The 22,847-nt window shown below is 36.1% G+C and overlaps 1 protein-coding gene across 5 annotated transcripts in view; it reads right to left on the minus strand.

Annotated features, from left to right (window-relative positions):
• ARHGAP21 (Rho GTPase activating protein 21) overlaps positions 1-22,847 on the minus strand; it is a gene marked incomplete at its 5' end in the record, with an annotated part of 135,366 nt that overhangs the window by 37,388 nt on the left and 75,131 nt on the right. For 3 of the 5 annotated variants that reach the window (XM_081104066.1, XM_081104065.1, XM_081104064.1), the window contains 5 exons: positions 5,443-7,336; positions 8,627-8,656; positions 15,020-15,074; positions 19,080-19,158; positions 21,031-21,123. In XM_081104066.1, coding sequence (XP_080960192.1) covers positions 5,443-7,336; positions 8,627-8,656; positions 15,020-15,074; positions 19,080-19,158; positions 21,031-21,123 — 2,151 coding nt within the window. The remainder of the gene's footprint in view (positions 1-5,442; positions 7,337-8,626; positions 8,657-15,019; positions 15,075-19,079; positions 19,159-21,030; positions 21,124-22,847) is intronic. The other 2 variants (XM_081104068.1, XM_081104067.1) reach the window with 1 other exon arrangement.

Below are 22,847 nucleotides of genomic sequence, written 5' to 3' on the forward strand. Positions count from 1 at the left end.
AAGCAAATGCTACTATCAAAAGGAAGATAAATGAGCAGCTAAATTCATTCTGTGATGAACAGTTTATTTAACAATCTTAGAACAAATAAATTTATTTAGTGAAAAGATGCCAATTCAAGCTTGGAAAATCTGAGCTAAGACTGGTCAATATTAAATTCAGAATTATTTTTTAGGCTAAGATTTAAAAGAGTAAAAAGACAGGATTAAAATTTAACAAAGTTTTAGGGCATTGTCAAAAGAATATGCAATCTGGAACCAGCAGGCCACCAACTCTGTCAGTTACCTGCTGAGAGACCTTAAGCAAAATACTTAATTCTCCTTATCCATAAAGTGTTATTTATTCCTGACCTAAATTTCCTACCAGGTTTTCATAAAGATTGTTGCATGAAATACTTAGTAGATTATAAAGTACTACAGAAGTTCTGAGATGTGTTTTTTATTATTATATTAAAAATTAGCTCACATCATCACTCAAATAATAAAAGCAAAAATCTCTAATAACTATTTATGGTGTCAGTTGGGCACTAATTTATTGGGCTGATAAGTTAGTAAGTTATATGTCTAATCATGGATTGTACACCTAAAATGAACATAATAGTGTATGTCAACTTTAATAAAAAAATTAAAGTAAAAAATTTCAAGATAAAAGAACCAATGGAATCACAATTTTGGGAAAAGTTGATATGTGAAAAAGATTATAAAAATTTTTCTCTTTATAGATTTGTTTTGCAAAAAGACTCAGTATGTATTTAGTATAAAAGAAGGTCAGGGGTGCTCACTACGTACTCCTACAATAGCATTGTTGGCATTAAAGACTAGAACTCTTTAAGGTGATAGTCACCCATTTCCATTTCTTGTGGGCAAATTTCAGATAGCTAGGCTCACCTGAGTAAACACTGTCACTTACAAGCTTTAAAAACTTCTAAATTGGTTGAAAATATCAGTGCCAATAAGGCTACACCAATCTAATTCAATTTTAGTTAGGCTAACAAAGATATTAGAAATAAGGCAAAAAAACAAAAACAAACAAAACAAAACGAGAAATAAATTTGAGGTGAATTCTGGGTATAACTAAAACAGCTATATTTTCTTCACATTAATAGTTAAGAGTATTATAAATATACAAAGTAAAGATTGTAGAATACATCTTAATACTTGCTACTAAATGTCAAATTATGAACTCATTATTCATTCTGTTTTGTGTTTACTTGCAAATGAAGTTGAAATTTATTTTTAAAACTTACCATGAAGCTTTAAAAAGTATATACGTGAATGGGTGGGGATAAACAAAATACTGTAGGTGACTGATATTCCAAATTTAAAAACAAGTAAAATGGTTTATTTTCTAAATTTTTCTAAATCTTTGTGACAGGGAAAAATTAGATGTTAAATGTGTAAAAATGTGGGAAAATCTTTCTGTAGACATATCATTAGCTCTTATTATAGATAAAATAAAAGAATTAGCTCTATTATCTGATATTTTGGGAATAAAGCCAAGGCATTTAATTGTCGCTATTTTTTGCATTAGTGTATGATGTTTTCAAATAACAAAAATAATTATTAAAATCACAGAATATGATATTCTGGAGTGTGATGGTACAAAAAGCAAACCTTTATTTTTTCCTTTGAATTCAAATATTAGACAAAATAGTGTAGAATATAGCCCAACATACCTCAAAGTGTGTTTTATGGTATATTACAGTGAGATACTCTAAATCAGCAGTGGGGAACATCCGGCCCACGGGCCATATAAGGCCCATGAAATCATTTGGCCTGGCCTTGCCAAGGCAACCATAGGCAGGACTCAAAATTCAATAAATCTAGGAGTTTTTGTCATAGCAACATACATTTATGTTAAGTGAATTCTATTAAGCGAATGATGTTATGAATATCCAAATGGTCCTTGGCAGAAAAAAGGTTCCTCACCCCTGCTCTAAATAAAAAAATTCATGGTCAAATACTTCTGAGAAAAACTGTATTACATCCTACCCAGAAAATTCACAATCTATACTACATTAATGATTGTGAGAGTCTTATGGTTAAGATGAGCAAAATTTGTTTAACTATTTAAGCCCAGCATTTCTCAATTATTTTATTACTGGTCATTTTCCCCTCCTTTAACCAAATGTAATTAGTGTTCCTGGAAAACACTTGGGGAAATTGCAAATAGTCTCTCTGTTCCATTTCAATGCCGGCATCTATACCACTAAAATATGTATTTCTTAAAATAACTAATTGAAAAGAGAAGCACCTATGGGCCAAATAAAACTTTAAAGCTCAATAATAAAGGGAGTTCAATAGTTAATTTTGGAACTTACATTTAATGAAATGCTGATAGTTCTTTTATTGATTGGTTAGTTATATACTTAACACAGTTACTGGAGCAGACTTATAAATACAGGTGGGGCAAAAGGAAGCTTACACACTTGTAAGTACATGAGACACAGGGCTTATGCTTGTAATATTATTTATTAATTATGGTATCATTTATTATTAGTATAAACCTACTTTTGCCCACCCTGTATTTTTTTGGACATTGAAGTTACAATAAAAGATTTTTAGTTAGTCAAAGAGTTAAAATATTTTCACAGTATGAAGGCAAGTATATTATGCAAAAGAAATATACTTTTGATATTATGCCCCAAAAATTAGATAAATTCTAAAACTAACTTCTTTCCCACAATTTTATTTCAAACAGCATTAAATTTTATAAAAACCATGAAAATGCTATAAAAACCTGGAAGGCACTGGTGTTGTTCAATCTCAGGGCCTAGAAAATTTTTAAGAATGCTTCTATCCATGGATAATATTCACATATACAAGCACAGTAAAACAAATTCTGTTCCTAGTTCAGTTCTTTATTCTACCCTATTCCACTGGTGCTATAAACTGATACACCATAGTAATCATATGCTATATATTAAGGTTCTAAGAGGCTCACAGGAAATAAATGGACTATATAAGCATTTCTGTACTGGGGACTTTAAAAGTCATGAGTCATTAAACAAAAGATATTCACTAGGAACTATGAAGGAGACTCTAATAAGTACCTAAAGTGGAATCTGATCAAATCTAATCAGTGAGCATTTTCATTTGTAATAAAGAAAATTATTTATTTTAATAATTTTCCTAAATCTATATATGTATATAGAACTATGTATTTTTATTTTATGTTAGCCAACATTCTCTCTTTAATAACATAACTGAATTTTTTATTTATTTCTATACTTAGCATAAATAGGAAGAAATATTAACATCTATAACTAGCACACTTTTATTATTCCAATATAATCTCAATTATTCTTATTAAGTAGGAAGAAATTATGTTGCCAGTATTCTGATAAGATCTCCCAAGCCTATGAAATATAGCCACAGTTTGTTGTGCTTTTTATGTTTTAAGAAATTGTAAATCAATCATTAGTCCTCAGTTACCGTCTATGAACTATCTAGATGATGTAGAAGGTTCCACCTACAGTAAAGTTCTACTATTCTTGAGGTTGGCCTTAAGGGTACATATATGAATATGAGTACAATTTAGGTTAAGACTCCCCACAATGTGTTCAACTTGAGTATGTCATACTTATAAAAAATAAGTTAAATCAGAACTTTTTAAAAAGCTGATTCTGATATATCACCTCGCATTTTAATAGTTCAATAGCTTTAAAAAGTTTATCTAGAGAAGAAAAACTGAAATATTACCCAAAGAGAAGCATAATATATTGTCAAATTGTGAAGAACTAACTCTTCATGAACTTATGAAGAGAGTAACAGTATGGGTCTTGGCCTCAAAGCAAGGCCCCTGCATCACACAACTTCAGGGGGCGCTCTTCACAATGCATTCTATATTAATGGTGCTCTGTGATGTGGCTGAATCTGAGAAGCCTTCAATCCCTGTCTCTAGCACTTATTGTGTGATTTTAGGGAAGTTAGTTAAGGACAGAGAACTGAACAAATGAGCTAAAATTTTGGCTCTCATGTAGTTTATGTTTTAGCTCAGAAACATGTAATAAACAAAAACTACAAAACGTATCAAGTGGAAACAAGTGATGTGAAGATAAGTAGCTTAAGAGGATAGAGAACTGCCAGGTTCTGTGTGTGGGGGTGGGGGGTGGGGGGTGGGGTACCTATTATAGGTAGGCTGCTTTGACAAGATAGTGTCAAAGAGCCATGTAGTGAGAGAGGGCAAGTCAGGCAGTGCCAGGACCCTGAAGCAGAACATGCTTGGCACTTCCCAGCTGCAAAGCTGGCAGAGATGAAGATGGGATGAATGCACAGAAAATAGGACATGGAGTCAGAGGTGGAGTCGTGTTGGGGGGCAGATCAAGGAATGCCTCGCAGGCCACTGTAGGATTTGAGATTCTATTTTGGGTAACACAGAAGTAAACAGAGGGTTCCAGTTAGAGTGGCATGACCTGATTTACATTTTGGAAACATTACAGTGGCTGCTTTGTGAAGAATATACCTGAGGTGTGTGGGAGCCAACTAAAGACTTGGTACATGTGACAGGCGTTCTAAATTGGGGCACATGCTTGTCATTTAGGTAATTCCAAGAGTTATTCTAAGACAGCAATTTGACAATGAAGAGGTCTCTTCTTTCAGCTTAAGTTAATTTACACACACTTTAGAAAGTAAATAGCATTGTTTATATAAGGGGTGGGGAACCTTTTATTCTTTCTGCCAAGGGTCATCTGAATATTTACAAAATCATTCTTGAGCCATACAAAATTATCAACTTAAAAATTAGCCTGCTAGCCCGGCTGATGTAGCTCAGTGGTTGAGTGTCGACCTATGAACCAGGAGGTCACAGTTTGATTCCCGGTCAGGCCACATGCCCGGGTTGCAGGCTCGATCCCCAGCAGGGGATTTGCAGGAGGCAGCTGATCAATGATTCTCTGTCATCACTGATGTTTCTATCTCTCTCTCTATGTCCCTTTCTTTCTGCAATCAATAAAAATATATTTTTAAAAATTAGCCTGCTATATTTGGTCAAACATTTAATTAACTCACCCCTAATGTCTTGGCAGGGCCAACCAAATGATTTCTCAGGCCTTATATGGCCCACAGGCCTGATGTTCCACACCCCTGGTCTATAAGGACGATTGATTACTGATTATCAAAACTGTTCTACCTAGCTTTCGATTCAGATAAATCATCAGTTAGGTACAATTTGGTTGGCTGAGTCCCTTGGCCCCAGAAAGTGGGAATTTGTTTCAATTAAACAAGAACTTAAAAAGGGGACTGAATATGTAAAGTCTAAAAACAAAATAAAAGGAGAAAGAGGGTAAACACTTATGGCTCTGGTTTTAAGCACAACTTGGAAAATTCAGAAGAAATGTTTTAAATCCACAGTGTAAAGTTTCTGTGCCTGTCAAACTAGAAATACTTTGCTAAAAAGATGTGTTAAATATTGGACATACAGCCAATGACTATAAATGAGCTCACCTATGAATGGGATGGAGGCCAAGGAGTCAGCAGGCGGACTGGTGCTAGAGGCCTTCCTTTCCTCAATCCTTTTTATATGGACCTCTCGGCGCGCGTCGTTAGGCAGCCAGCAGGTAGTGTCGGATGCGGCCTCGTGGTCATTTACTGCCAAGATGTAAGACTGATGCCTTAAAGGCTGCGGTGTTTGGCGACCAGAAGGAGGTTTTTCTCTTAGGATGACAGTTTCTTTATTATCTAAAGTATCTGACTGCTGAATTTCAGCCGCTTGTAAATGTACATCTTGGCTCCTTTGAGTGACAAGTAATTCTCCTTCTGAAGTGCCGGAGTTCTCATTCACCTGAGGGGCAGACTTAGACGCTCCAGACAGACAGGGGGCTTTCCCAGGCTCCACCTGCTGACCGGGGACACTTTCAGATCTTAACCGCGTCTGCGGATTCAACAGACTGTTTTGATGCAAGTGATTTACTGGTCTTTGGTCTTTGATAGAAACAAATGAATTCTGGTTAAATGATGGTTTTGTGACCTGCATCGAAGGTGCTTTCAGAGAATTACTTCTGACTTTGACAAGAGGTGACCTGTTTTGTGAAATACCTTGAGGCAGTGACATTCCACAAGTGGTTTGAAAACTTCTGTTTGACTGCACTGTTTTCAGATCTGGTGGAATTTTTATCAACTGAGACACAGATCCCACTCCTCTGCCACTCGTTCGCCTAATATCAGAATTAACAACACTCGGAGCCACGGTAAAATTGGAACCTCGGAAAGATTTGTGGATTTCTTGCTGCCTAGGTCTTTCGTAAATGCCTCGTCTATCGTCCTGCTCCGTAAATCCACTCCATTTATATGTCTGTTTTCTTTCTCCATTTGAATCCGGCATTTGACTTTCAGAAGTGACGTTTTCCAAGGTTTCACCCTGTCCTTCGATATAATCCCATGAACGAGTCCTATGATTACTAAAACTAACAGGTGGGGCTGTCAGTGCCCCCTGCGACGCGCTGCGTGGACAATACTTCATTAGCACGGAGTCCTCCAGCCTCTCCTGGGATACACTGCGTTGTCGGATCTGAACAGACTGGGGCACTCGGTCATGAGAGGCGCTGCGGCGTCGTACCTGCAAAGTCGTGCGGTTCGGTACCACCTGGTTATAATCTGCTGTGCTCTGAGATGCTGCCCTTAAACTATCTAATCTTTCTTGAATTGTCCGACAACCCATGTGCAATCGTCTGTTATCAATATACTCTTTGTAAGTTTTATAGTTTTTCCAGTCTATGTGCTGATGGGAATTTGGAGAATAATGATTAACAGATACAGAAGGAGAATCCAAAGCTTGAGATCTCTTGCTTGAGATTCCTTCTGAATGTCCACTGTAATTGCCAGACTTGAGTAAAATTCCAGAAGGTTCCAACGATCTGGAGCCTGAAGTCTGATGAATTAGGTGGGCAGTGGGAATGGATGATGATGGTGATGTGGTTCTTGACACTGTTTTTAAAGAGGGCTGCTCACTTATGCCATACCTCACCTCTTCAGTTCTGTGTGAAGGAACTGTATGGTTGTTTCTATTAGGTAACAAATCTACAACCTTCTCAGAAGGTACAATGACAGTCCTCACACTCTCATTGCAAACACACACCGCTGTGTTTGACTTTGCAACGTCTGTTGGTGATGGAGGCACTTGTATTTCCATTCTATAGGCCCTGCCAGGTTGGGTCAGTACTGGGGTACTGGTCTGCTGTTTGCTGGATGAGGAGTCTGGAGGAGATACTTCAGCTGGCGCTGCCATGGCTGAAGGGGCAGATGGCAGCCAGGGATAGCAGACTGGTGGAGGTTCGGGGATATTGCGGGCATTGCCACTGTAGGCTTCATTGCCTTTCAGGTAGGCATCTTGAGAATATGCCTACATGGAAATGAGAGGAAAGTGTCATTAAAAAATTCATAAAAAGAACAATAATTCCCATTGTGGCAATGCACTACTTTATTTTATGGTGCCCTACCTTGTTCCTGAGTGGCATTCACTCAAGCATGCATGCAAACACAACATTAAGGGTGCACCACAAATTTAGAAAAGGGCTGGTCTCTCAGAAATCAAATAAACTGTAGAATGTGCAACAAATAAAAACGACAATTGCCTATTTTCTCAAAGGATTAGAAACACACCAAAAATTTCCCCCCACCAATCAGATACAGCCAGATTGCTTCCAAAATTTTCCCCATTCAAGTTTCATGATTTTTCAGCAGTCGACAGGTTAAATGGCTGCCTAATAAATCTCAGCAAAAGAAGATTCTGATCTTTTGCCAGAATAGAGGTGAAAATATTAAAAATCTTAACCAAACACATTTCCATTTTAAGCACTACTGCTCTCATAAATTAGGTATCTTGATTAATGATTACTGAGTCCCCCAAAATAATCCATTTTGATAAATCAGGTCTTTCAACAGCCATGCTAAATATTTTAATATTTAAAATGAGAAGAATAGGCATGTTTAAGAAAGTAAGCACATATATTAAAGGCATAAAAATGTGAAAATAAAGGTAATTCACTTTTCTATACATAATTCTTATTTTAAGTTCATGCAAAATTATATTGTACAAATTTATTTGGTCTCTTGTTATGAGGAGACGTTTCTCTACTACTAACAGGCAGGCATGCAGCTCAAATTATTTTTTATCAACTATATGTAAAATTACCTAGCAATATTTTTTAAAACTTAAGAAAAACTGAAATTAAACACAGAGTCTACAAAACAGAGCTAACCAATGCAACTCAGGACTGTTTAGCATCTGAGACAGCTAGGTGTGGTATCATATTACATATCCTCCTCTAATCAAAACAAGCTGCATTCAAGGCTATCATCACATCCTGCCTTTGCATTAGATAGCTTGCAAAGCTCAAGCGCAGCCACAAACATCACAGCAAAGGACTAAGGAAAGAGAGAGGGTGGGATACTTAAAAAATACAGATGCAGATAAATATCATGTTCTAAAACCAGTTATGCACAGGATACAAAAAAAGCACAATTAAAAATAAAGAAAACAATTATCACAAACACATTCTGCAAATTAGTAAGATTAACACTATGGAGGGATTTCTCTAAGCAAACTTACAGTTTTAATCAATTGGCTTATTAAAAATCTCTACCAAACATGACTTAAAAAGCAAGGAAATGGCTTCTGTGCATTTCTTACCAGAGCTGTGACATCCTTTGTAAATTGTAGCTAGCAGAAAATAGGAAAACATAGAAGCTGCTTACTGATATAAAGACAGAATCATGTTGTCACATTGATGCTGGAAACAGCAAGCTAAAAATACAGCTATACTGATTTCTCTGGAAGGTACCAAGAGAGGTAAAGGGCAGTGAAGCATAAAGAATAACTTCAGTATCCTTCTGAGCATCTTTTTCTCAGGCTTTTATCTGGTTCTCATTTGACTTGTCTACCATTCTTGAAAGCAAAAGCCACCTGAAGACATGCATTCCTAACAGGTATTTTCTTCGCTGTGCACTGCTGCCTGACAGCATGCTCCAAAGCTTCCCTTCCACAGGAGCAACATTGATGTCCCTCATTTCCCCTGAGCTGCTTCCATCTCTGCTTCCAGATGACGAAACGAATGCTCTATTATGCATTTAAAATAGTACAACCTCCTCCTTCCCCTGTAAATCAGAGCATAACCACGAGCAGTGGGCTGACTGCAGCTGCTTTTACACCATGATTTGGAAAAAAAGAATGACTATTTTATTAAGTAGGTTTCACTCAAAAATTAAGATCTTTCAACACTGCACCTTTTGCCTTGTTTCATTATGGAAATAAGTACTGACTAGGCAGAAAATATTACTTCCAGAATAACCCTTCTTACAATGAGTATTCTAAACATAAACTTAGTTGCACTGAGAAATTAAAGCAAAGTAGATAAAAGAAAACATGCATGCCATAGTAGTTATAGTGAATGAACACAGTCAGTCAAAATATCCATTTTGGATATGTGCACTGACATAACGAACCTATCTTTTTAATGCTGATTATATTCACACCAATACTTTTCCATGAAAGGAAAGCTGTGCTTGGATGAGTGAACTCTCAGATACATTATTTCCCACAGCGTGTTTGTGCAATTTTGTTAGGTATCACAGGAAAGAGGGTGTTGGGGAGTGTTCTCTATGGTCAATGATGTAGGGAAAGGTTGGCTGGTTCTTGACTTCTCAAGACCTCTACTACATTAATATACAATGCAAAACTCAAAAGAGAAATTACAGACTTCTTTGGCCAAGGAACCCATTTTCTCTAGGGGTTTCACATGATTAGAATTTCTCCTAGAAAATGCTGTTCTTTTAAAGATACCTCCTTTATTCAAATTTGGGGAGGAATATTAATTTTTAACAATAGAAGTGTATGATTGGAACTACCAAATATTTGAAAAATTATTTGACATACTTCAGACATTGCTAAGATTCCTATATAGCAATGCTAAACACGAAATAGTCTCCACTGAATTAAGAGTAGACTGAATAAATAGAATGTCTTACACATACAGAACTACTGTCTAATGTAAGCAGATATAGTTGCAATTAATAAAATATAATTTATTCAAGAGCATTACTGAATTTCTTCACATAGTCTATCAGTTCATAAACACTAAAAATCCTTTATTATCTGTCTGTCTATCTAAAAGTTGCTCATTTTCATAAAGTTTGAGAACCAATATCATTCAATTAATATCCCTGGGGAAATCAGCAGCGCCTTAAGGCCATTATAGATTAGTATGTGCTCCAAGTGGGTCATGGACATACCTGGGAATAATTCTGGAACTTCTATGGCTATTTTGAGAGGTATAGCACAGACATAAATTAGCTTCCAATAAATTTAGGGAAGTAAATTAGGAATAGACAATATGCACTTTAAGGAACCCTCCTCTCCCATGATGTTTTTAAGTGTTCCACCAGAAAACAAACACCTACTAAGGAATGCTTTAGACTCCTTCAAAGAGAAAAGTGCTCACCAGGGCTTGGGAAAAAACTGGGTGGATCATCCGGAATGAATTACAATATGCAACTCTTTGACGTGAACATGGAATACATTGATAAGGTTTTATTTCTTGGAACAGAACTAAAAACCCAATAACTTGTTCATAGCTGTCACTGTGGAACACTTTCCCTTGCACACTTGGTCAAAAAGTACCACAACTTTTACTGAGATGTCATGGTCTGACATATCAATGTTTTAATAAATAGAAATGATTATTTAATACTAAATAATCCTAAAATAATCTTTCAATTCAGTTTTAGGAAAGTTGCATTAAAATCACTATTACCATACCTATGAAACTTATACCATCTATATATATAAAAGCCTAAGCGATTGTTAAGGCAGGACGACGGGATGACTGGCCGGTAGCTATTACGTGCACTGACCACCAGGGGGCAAATGCTCAACGCAGGAGCTGGTTCCTGGTGGTCAGTACACTCCCACAGCCAACCTCCCCCTGGTTAGCCAGCCCAGATCGGCCCTGATTGCCGGGCAAGCCGAGGGATCCCACCTGTGCACGAATTCGTGCACCCGGCATCTAGTCTAATAAATGATAAAAACAAACAACAAAACAAAACAAACAAAAACCCTGCAGAATACATAAGCTGGTATCAGTAAAATTCTTGCCTACCATTTTACTTTAACATTCTGACTTATTAAATTAATGCTATTACCTCTCAGAAAAGCAAAAATTACAACATGTCTGTCTGCACAGTAAAATATATGCCAACCATGCCACATGGGGTATGGGAGAAGGGGATGGATGGGTATTTTATACCTTTCTAAATTATTTGAAAATTTTCTAACAAGCATGTACTATTCTTATATTATGTAAAAACAGATTTTTAAAAAGAACAAAGCAACTGCTACAAACTTGCCAAATGTGAAAAAATCCCTCCAGAAATCCTACTGCTATTTCTCTTACTCTAGGCAGGACCACCTAGATCCACACTTGACCAATGGATATCTTATTTTAAGAATATTCTACTGATTATAAATCATATTAAATGATTATTTTGAAAGTAATTCTTTTCTTTCAATTGCAGTTTGCATTCATTGTTATTTTGTATTGGTTTCAGGTATACAGCATAGTGGTTAGACAATCATATACTTTACAAAGTGTTCCTCCAGCTAGTTCCATTACCCACCTGGCACCATATATAGTTCTAATAAATCTAAAGACAAACTTGGGTTGAATTACAGTTTTCAATTTATATCAAATCTTCATGCAGTGGAAAACGGAGCACTGGACTCAGAGCTCATGTGTGAGTAAGAATAACATCTCTGAACCAACTAGCAGTATGACTGTGGTAAGCCGCCCTATCTCCTCATGGGTAACCAATGGCAAAACAATACTGTGGTTTAGTTTAGAGGTCAGACTTTAGTTTTTGACTGGCTGGGTTTCAAATCCTAGTGCCATCGCCTCCTGCCCTGTTACACTAGAAAAGGTGTTTCACCTTGCTGTGTTTTTGACCCAGTCCAGCACCAAATAGGCTCAAAATGCCCTGGTCAAACATTAGCTATACCAAAGAATCTCTACAGCTATCAGATCTGACCAACTCAAAATTTTGTTTTGAGTCCATTGAGCCAAATGGCTAACAAAATATCTTGAGGCATCCACTGAAAAAAATGTTGGGATTGAGTTCTCCTATCATGAGTCTACTCAAGAAAGTATTTCCTTCAGCCAGCATCACTGTTTAGGTGACTTGATGGATGGTGGCTATTCCATTCACACAGAGCTTTGAAGAAGGTAACAAAACCATTTTGTATTTTTTTTTTAAATGAAACAGGAAATGCTTCTTGTTTCGTAACAATACTTTACAAATATGAAGCTAAGATATCACAATCTAAAATATCATTATAAAATACTGTCAAAGTGAATAACATGAATGTAACACTATGCACCATTAATCTAGCAAATATATGTTGGTTTAAAAAAGGAAGCTGCCAGGTACAAGAGTACTATGATCAGCACTAGTTAATAACATAATGGATTATTGTTCATCTTACTTAATGTATTTCAACATCCTATCACTATCACCTATAAATTATGAAATATATTATTATACCTGTCCTTACATGAGTCAAGTTTTAAATCAAACTACATTTTCTCCGTCCTCTCAAAGAGGAGCTTGGTACCTCTAGAACAATGTCGTCCATATTATCACTTTAGGAACAAAATTTCATGGACACACCCAACCCGCCTGCCCAAGCAAACATATACAAATTATGACAGGCTTCTTCCCTCGGGTAAATAATTTTTACAGTGGCTGTAAAAATGGTCGTGTTTACTTTTTCTTTACAATAAATATTCAACCTCATGGGACAAATACATCTGTATAAGTATATATTTGGGATATCAGATTTAAGACTATCATAAATACTTCTGAAGGCCCCTCATAGAACTTTTTAGCTTTAGAATCTGTCAGAAGTATTTGTAATGCGTTTTTTTAAATCCCAGATTCTTTTTGTTTTGTTTTGTTTTGTTTTGTTTTGTAATAGCTTTAAAAAAAATAACACTTATAGATATTCCAGCTAAAAACATTTATGCAGAAAAGAAATTGCCACATACTAATGGAACAATGCATAGCGTGCATTAATTTATACACTCCTTCAATTACCTAATGAATTACAGTACATCCAAATGTGAGTAAAGACTGTAAGGTTTTTACGTGAGGTTTTCTTTTATTATTAGGGGTAAGAGCTTTTAATATCTTATGATTCAAGTAACATGTTTTATAAATGAGTTTTCTGTTACAATATCCCAGCACCCTTTACTGATGAACCTTAAAGATGTATATACTCACGTCACTCTAGTGAACCAATTATCCCCTCTGTTTGCAACCCTTTGTATTTTACCTTTATTTTAAATGTATTTATCTTAAGTATCACAAGACAGATTAATTAACCTAATTTTCCACTGATCACATCATTACAGAATTATTCCTTCCGCTGCGGCTGCTGCTCTTCATCAGCCACACAGCAGGCTGGGGCAGTAATCCCGTGCTTGCTTCCTTCTCTGAGCATTTAGTGCCATGCCAGCCATTCTGTGAAATGTGCACTGCCCGAAACTGCATCCGACCAGTGCCTTCACTTTGGCAAGGAAAGCGTCTACTGAAGACGAGAAAACAGTTCTGTTTTGGGAGTACATTCTGTCCTTGAGTCAGCAGATTGCACAGAGGGTACAAGGTAAAGCTTTCCCTGCCATCTGTCTCTCCTAGTTCTTGTTGAAGGGGAGCACTAGAGAAAGCCCCTATCTATCTCTTATCTAGTGACTTCCGTGGCCTGCAGTGGTCACGTCTGCTACTCTCGCACTCTGTGCTATCCTCAGGGTAGGAACTCTACCACTAGCTCCATGTGCCTCGTCAGATCACCTTGGATAGTGGCACCTTCCTTGCTGAGGCTCCAACCCCAATAGACTGTGTACTTAAGATGGGTAATCTGTTATCAGTAAAAAGCCATTCCCAAGTAAAACCAACACACTTTGAAAATACAAGGTTGAATTCCCTGGGCTTCAGTTCATTATATTTACACGTTAGTGTATAAGTTGAATCATTAGAATCAGCTTCAGTGACATTTTTGTAAAAACAAAAGTTCACAGAAGATTGCTTAGGACTTCTGTTGAACTAAGTTCAAAGTAATGCCCTACAAATGAAAATCACTACTTCACAATTTCCATTCCCACCACAAAGGTTCTATAAGTTCCCTATTTTTCTTGAATAAGAAAAAAAACCCAACAACTATTCATTAGAAGGAATTAAAAAAACAAAACTTCAGTGGCTACTGCCATTTCCTAGATCTAATTGTTAGCTTTTAGTGTATAACTTAATGATTTTGCTCATGCTCTTTTATTCTACAAAACTCAACGTTAATTGAGGAAAAATATTAATTTCTTAAATGAAATTTATATATTTTACCATCTTTTTACTTTCAGCAATATTTAAGCTAACTAAAGGAGGAAAGTATTCCATCCCATTTATTTTCTTTCTAAAAATGAGAAAAATACTTTAAATGCTAAAGTTTTCAAAAATATAGTTCCATTTCCTCTCTAAGACCTTAATATGTTTCCCTTAAATTGTAGATTCATTTATTGTGAATATTACCAATAGAATTGATACTGTTAAACAAAATTACCTGCTAATTTATAAACAGTAATACTTAAGAAATGGTTTTCATAAAATTTCTCATATGAGAAAAAAATTCTAATTTCTGCAGATAGGGTTTGCACGCTGAGGTTTGGCTTTGGTCACATGACTACCTAGAAAGCAACACCTGGGGTGAACTCTAAGAGTGTCATTGCAATGACAGCAGTAAGAAGAGTTCACTGTGGAATCAGTAACACATTTCCATATCACTTAATTGCAAAATATTGACATTGGTCTTTTTTTCTTTTCTTTTTCTTTTTTTTAATGTGGCAAATTCCAACCTCTGCTAATTGAATAAGAGAGTTTGGGGTGGGGTTTTTTCCTATAATTTTTAAAAAATCAATTTCCTCTTTGAAAGATTTTTATTAACACACATGACTAAAATATAATTCATATTTGAGTAAATAAAACTTACCACTTGGAGAATGTCTTCATCTTTTGGCATAACACTAAGTTCCAATGTTGTATCACTGAAATTGAAAATATACAAATACTATTTCAGGGAGGTGGGAATATGTAAGAAAGACATCAAGAAAAAAATAGTTAACTCAGAAGTATTTCTTAAATTGCTTAAGAGTTTAAGTTTTGGTTTTAAAAAAAATCTTTATTTTTTTTAAATCCCAAGCATTAAAATGAAATTAATTCATACACACACACACACACACACACACACACTAATTATATATGAAAAAGAGCACCCTGCCATATATTTGAGCTATTCATAATCAGTCAAGGCTTCTTTATAATTTAGAAACATAATTTAATTTAGAAACAAAGTATATTATTAATATTAAATAGTCCTGGAACAAAATTCATCAATATATAATTTGTCATTATTATTTTACTTCAAGTAACAGAACAAACATACATTTTTAGCACACATTATCACTATTTATCATGTTAAAAAGTACATGAACATAAAAATAACCAAAGATCCCTCACATTTAACATTTTAAGCAATATTAAGCATTCTCATTTTGAAATATCCCCTTTGGGCCTCAGAGGTGAAGAAAATCAGAGTTCACCATCAAAACTTTTTTTTTAATGTTTTTATTGATTTTATTGATGGGGAAGGGAGAGGGATAGAGAGATAGGAACATCAATGAAAGAGAAATCATCGACTGGGCTGCCTCTTGCATGACCCCTACTGGGGATCAAGCCTGTAACCCGGGCATATGCGCTGACCAGGAATCGAACCAGTGACCTCTTGGTTCATGGGTCACTGCTCAACCATTAAGCCACACCAGCCGAGCACAACTTACTTTTTTATTGATTTTAGAAAGAATGGAGGGGGGAAGAGAGGGAGAGACAGAGAGAGAGGGGGGGGGAGAGGGAGAAGGAGAAGAAGAGGGAGGGGAAAGGGAGGGAGGGAGGGAGGGAGGGAGGGAGGGAGAGAGAGAGAGAGAGAGAGAGAGAGAGAGAGAGAGAGAGAAGAGACCAATTTATAACGTTTGAAATAATATAGTATTTCAACTACTATGCTTTCTTCTTTATGATTGAATTTTAGAGCCTTTACAGGAAAACTCAACATCTCATTTCATTTTGGTGCCATATCCTGTTCAAAATGATAGACAGTTTCTCTATATATGAAAAAGTTCAAAGGACTAAATTATATTGAGTCTTGCGACCTGGAATTGCATTTAGATAAGGCAAGGAGAGTGGTGCTGTCCCCATCAAGTGCTCCAATATCTAACCTAACAATATCAGGTAGCATTTTTCTCAGTATAATCAAGAGATTAAAAAACAATCAACAAACAACAAGAAAAACCCCACAAAATCTACTAATTTACTGGTGTCTCTTTTTGATAGATTTGAACCCTTATTTGGGTGTTTATAAATGCTAAGAAAATAGAAAACCAATAAGAAGCACAGGTTCAAATGAATGTAACTAGTAAAATATATAGGTATTTGTATTTCAATGTTTAGAATTGGTAGAAAATACATACTGATGTTTAGATAAATTCTTCTGCAAGAGTACATTGTTACATTAATATACTGCAGAATCTCAATGGCTTTGTGATGCATTTTCCATTTGCTAAAAACAGCAGATAAAAGGAACACGATTTTTAAAAAGAAAATAGGCCCAGCCAGTGTGGCTTAGTGGTTGAACATGGACCTATGAACCAGGAGGTCACAGTTCAATTCCCAGTCAGGGCATATGCCTGAGCTGCGGGCCTGATCCCCAGTAGGGGGCATGCAGGAGGCAGCTGATCAATGATTTTCTTTCATCATTGATGTTTCTATTTCTCTCTCCCTCTCCCTTCCTGTCTGATATCAATACAAATAAGTTTTTTTTAAAATAAGGGACAGATCCAAAGACAGAGAAACAGCAATCAGACTATCAATCCCCAGAGGGAAAGTAGGGGAGGGTGGGGGCAAGGGGAAGAGATCAACCAAAGGACTTGTATGCATGCATATAAGCCAAACCAATGGACATGGACAACAGGGGGATGAAAGCATGAGTGGCGGGGCGGAGGTTGGGAGTTAATGGGGGAGATGAGGACATACTTGTAATACCTTAACCAATAAAGAAATTAAAGATAAAAAAAATATAAGAAAGAAAATACGATCATGAAAAAACAGGATTTCTCTATTTTTCAAATTGTTTTATTGGCTAAAAAGTTAGGAATGCCATTTCATTTGAAAGATGAACTGCACGAATAATGAAAATAAATAAATAATATGGATTTTGAGGGAAACAAAGATTATAGTTATGGTCACTTGGAAAGCCTATTTTTAAAGAAGACATGTTAACAAATACACTAAACGTCCTCAAATTGCAGGCTGACAAAATATCCTATATAATAAAAGGCTAATAGGCAAACAGACTGAATGGTGAAACGACCGGTCGCTATGACGCGCACTGACCACCAGGGGTCAGACACTCAATGCAGGAGCTGCCCCCTGGTGGTCAGTGTGCTCCCACAGCGGGAGTGCTGCTCAGAAGCCCTGAGCCGGGCTCAGGGCTGGCTAGCGCAGCAGCAGTGGACGGAGCCTCTCCTGCCTCTGTGGCAGTCGGACATCCCCCAAGGGCTCCCGGACTGTGAGAGGGTGCAGGGTGCAGGCCAGGCTGAGGGAACCCCGCTCCAAGTGTACGAATTTCGTGTACCGGGCCTCTAGTATTGGTATATTTACAATGATCTAAATTATTTTAAGAAAAAGAAATTTGGGGTGGATCTCCCCACTGCCTCTGAAGAGACTTCAGATGCTTTACCAGTCCCCAAGACTCCTCAATACTCTAAGATAAATTAGTAAGAAACACCTAGACTTCAATGTTAGAGTCTAAATTTAAGATTTGCTTTCTTTAAGATTGCCATTATACATTAAAATAGTAAGAATACTCTGAGATCAATAAGTCATGATCACATTATCTAATTGTAAAAATGACCATGTATTAGGGCATCTGTGTAACTAACAGATTATATATAGTCTCAGCCATCGTTAGAGAAGCTTGATAGACATCTTTATAAAGTAAAAGTCTTCAACTTAATTACAGATAGGTGGGGATGGATAATATAAGGCACTATATAACCCAAAAGTTAATATATCTTAATCTGGGAAAAACGTACGGTAGTGATTATCTAGAAATTAGACCCCAGATTCATACATACTCTTGAAAAAAAATTCAATATGGTAACCTCTTTGGCTTTCAATTTCTTTATTTGTAATTTTAAAAAACTTTCTAGGTGTGTGGTAGATAAAAAGAGTGTAGGCCTAAACCATCTTTGAGGTTTTATAAATGGTCACTCTACAAATATTTATTTAGCTTTAGAACTCAAAATTCTATCATTCTGTACAATGCAGGCAAACAAATGGATTAAAAAGATCATTTCTAGCTATATTGGTTAAAACAACTGAATAAATTTGAGCCAAGGAATATTATCCAATAAGCTATTTAAAGATTACTAAGAGGTTTTGTTTGTTTTTTAAATACATTTTTATTAATTTTAGAGAGAGAGAAAGAAAGGGAAAGAGAGAGAGAAAAACATTGATTGGCTGCTTCATGTGCCCCACCTACTGGGGATCAAGCCTGCAACCTGGGTATGTGCTCTGACAGAGAATCAAACCACCAGCCTTTTGGTGCATGGGACGTGCCCAACCAACTAAGTCACACAAACTAGGGCAGTAAGAGGTTTTAAAATCAATTATGTATGCATTTATTTATATATTTTGTAAACAAATTAACATTTGTCACTTCAAATAAAAGTGGGAAACTTACAGGTAATCTAAAGTGCATGCCTGTTAAACTCTAAAGGATTTTAATCACATGTTTGATAAAATTGTCAAAGCAAAGCTACCAACTAAGCTATCCTCAGGAGTCTTCCTGGCAACTCCCAAGTGTGTTATCCACTTTAAGAGAAAGTTCCACATCACACCAATTTCCTACAGAAGTACAATGTTGTATTCAATCTACTTGCTCCATTGATTTATAAAACCCATCTTTAGCAAAATTAATTGTATTTCAAGAATCTTACCTGTTCTGAATTAAAGCAATTACTTGGGAATAGGTCTTTCCAATAACACTTTCTCCATTGACTTTTATAATTCGGTCACCTTCAAAGAAGATTAAAAAAAAAATCACATGAAGAATTTCTAAAGAAAGTCACTTCTGAATACTTTTGAAATATGCCTTGAGTAACACAATTTTTTAATGTATCCTTGCTCATTAAAAATAAATCTAAACTTTAATATATCTGGCTTCTTATGAAATACTAGAGGCCTGGTGCACAAATTCAAGCATGGGTGGGGGCCAGCTGGGGGAAGGGGCCATGGGCAATTGGCCGGCCGGCCTCGCCCCCTGGTCGAACTCCTAGTTGAGAGGACAATTTGCATATTAGCCTTTTATTATATAGGATAGCCATGTTTTAAATAAGAGGTCCAGTCATTGATGAATTTAGACACCTCAAAAGGTATAGTCACTGAGTGGCCATAGCTCTACTATTTATGCCTCTATCAGCTATTTTCTGAGTTGTAGTTTTCCTGTTTACTCTGTCATTTGTGATAGAAAAACATTCAATAAACTTAAACAACTGCTTTCGTAACTTGGTGTCTAATTCTATATAGCTGATTTACTTGTAGTATTCTCCCAATCTACTGAGTTTATTGATTAGCACTGTATGACAGAACTTAAATATGGATATGTACACGGTTTAATGTGTTCTTCATTTTAATAGGAAACACATTTTGATTACTCAGAAAAACTCAGGGGAGTAGAAAGGAAAATATTGGGGGGAAAAGGACAGGCAAAAAAGGAATAAAGGAAACAATGTCCTGTGTATGTGCTTATCACAGTATCTCCTCAGCCTTGTGAGGCTTAGAAAGTGATGGGCGATACCTTCTCAGAAACGGAATCCCATATGTGCACTGACATGCACATTATACATATTAATGATACTGAAATTAGGCTTACTTTAAGTGTGATGAAAGAGATGATTAAGGTAAATAATAAAGGTAGGTAACAGTGCACCCTAATAAATCTTAGCAATGACACTCACCACTGATATTTGAAATTTATCTGTATCTGAAAAGACATTTTACTCAAAAGCTAATAAAAGGTGTTTTTTTACTAATACCCATTTTAAATTATTTCATGTTCAAAAACAAGAGAAAAGAATAACTTTTTAGAGTGTACATGAATATAAATGAAATTTCTACTTAGTTTTTATTAAAATCAGAAAACATTTTAGAACCAACAGCTATGAGATTATATTCTCTGATACCTACAGACGAGGCTAGACTTGCACTGCATTAAAGAGTTAAGCTACTATTTGTGGTGCAAGTTAATTCAGATGAGGTACTTTCAGAACTAAGAGATCCAAGAAGATTATTTCAATTATGTCAACAAATACCTTCATCATTTCTTACCTTGTAATCCTTTGTCAAAATGAATGTGTGTAGCCTGGCTGGTGTTGTCAAAATAAAATGTGTGCAGCCCAGCCGGTGTAGCTCAGTGGCTGACCTATGAACCAGGAGGTTACGGAATGATTTCTGGTCAGAGCATATGCCCGGGTTGTGGGCTCAATCCCCAGTGTGGGGAGTGCAGGAGGCAGCAGATTAATGATTCTCTCTCATCAATGATGTTTCTATCTCTCTCTCCCTCTCTGAAATCAATAAAAATATATATTTTTTAAAAATGAAAGGTGTGCAAAATAGGTTCTTTGAAAGGGCCTCTGAGAGTCCATTATCTGAGTGGTAACCCAAACTGCCCACAATTTATAATTTACATTAAGTTATTTCTGTTCAAACCCATCTATTTCAGTACCAAGAAACTATCAATTAGGTTTCAAAAAATAGTAATAATACATGTGAAGAAAAGGAAGAAACAGGCAAAAGTATAACTACGGAGAAATTAGGAAGTGAAATATGGAAGAAGAAAGAACGGAGTGAAGAAGAAATAAAAAGGTGTTGTGTAAAGAATATCAGCACCTGTGCATAATCCGGCCTCAAAAGCAGGTCCTCCTTCTTTAACCTGCTTAACAAATATGGTGTCCATTGGTTCCAAGCGGTTTCTCTGTTTTCCTGTGGAGAGAAAATAAAGCCCAAGGCACAGTTTAATTTCACAATATTTTATTGAAATATCAAAATGTAAAAAGTAATTTAATTGAAACAATTAAACAAAGATTTTGAATGAACTATTAAATACATACCCTAAATTTGTATGCTAAAATCATAATTTAGGAGTTTTCACTAATTCAAACGATTATTTTGCTTCTTCCACAAAACAATAGCAATAGAGTCCCTTTACTGAGTACATTCTGTATGTAAATTACTACACTACGTACTGTGCACACCTGAGAGCTAATTTCCATAGCAAGTATTACTATCACCGTTGCATCGCCAGAGGAAACTGAGGCCCAGAGAGACTAAGTACATTCTCCAAGGCCATGGGCAGATTACACAGGCACTGCTCACCACTGTTTTTAACCCTGCCTTGTGCTAAATAAGCTTTAAGTTATAGCAACGAATAAGGCACAGTCCTTCTCCTTTAAGGATTCTGGTGGGAGAGAAACCTTCAAACAAAGAATGGCACTATAGTATAAAACACATACAGTTCGGACAACGAGGAGCACACGATCGCCTCTGTGAGTCAAGTATTTCACAAATTGCTGTCCATGAACTATCTGCAGTAACATCTAAGGTGCTTGCTAAAAACCAATGTTCCTGGGTCCAATCGGAAACCTGCTGGGTCAACAAGTGTGCCAGGTGATCCTTACACATACTAATTTGAGAACAACGAACAGTTTCGGTAAAATAGAAGCCAAGGAAAAATTCACAGATAAGAGGACATTTAAGCCAAATGAGAAGCATCATGGTAAGTAGGATGGGGAACAAAAAGGGAAACACACACAAAAAGGGAGACAGTGGTTCTCAGATCGGTCCCAGACCAGCATTACTCTCCTCAGGGAACGCGTTACAAGTGCAAACTTTTGGACCCCACTCCAGATCTACTGAATGGGAAACTCTGAGGTGACTGTGAAACACACTCCAGTTTGAGAACCACAGCCCTGACCTTAAAGAAGAATATGACAGACACATGCATGGAGTAATAGAATAATACTTGTTAAATAGCAATGCTGGAGAGAAAATGACTGGATGCAAATATAAAGAATTCATAATGATTGCCATATAAAACTGAATTTTTATTATCATGGTGTATCACAAAGGTGGCCCAAAAGAAGTTTCCCAGGAAAGGAATATTGATCAGTAGCTCCCCTTTCATACTTAGTTATTTACTCTGAAAGAAGTCTTCCTAATCAGTGAACAACTAACTCAAGTACTAAAAAAGCAACAGGGTTTAGTGAAAATTGCTTGTGTTTTAGAAGCCAGTAGACATGGATTCAAATCCTTACTTTGATATTTGATAGTTCAATTGCAATTAAGTAAACATTTTTTGCATAAAGAAATAATTACTTTTTTCTATAATATAGATAATTATTCTATGTTTTTATACTCCTCAGGGGTTCTCAGAAGACTTAATGTGGTAACATTAGAATGCTCTCGGCATGGCATGTAATTGGAGTAATTCCTCAGTAAATGTATATTTCCACTCTTCTTTGCATACAGCTTAAATGAGGATGAGTGTCATATTTTTATGTTCTTAATAATTAAAATTTTGAATGGTTATAAAAACACACTTTCAAAATATCTCATCCAATTTTAAATACTTTAAATTTACATTAAATATATATCAGATATCTTCCCAAGGAAATTCCATATAGCCTTCTCTCTATATTCAGATAACA

This window comes from Myotis nattereri (genome assembly GCF_964212035.1).
Source record: "Myotis nattereri genome assembly, chromosome: 1".
Classification (NCBI taxonomy): domain Eukaryota; kingdom Metazoa; phylum Chordata; class Mammalia; order Chiroptera; family Vespertilionidae; genus Myotis; species Myotis nattereri.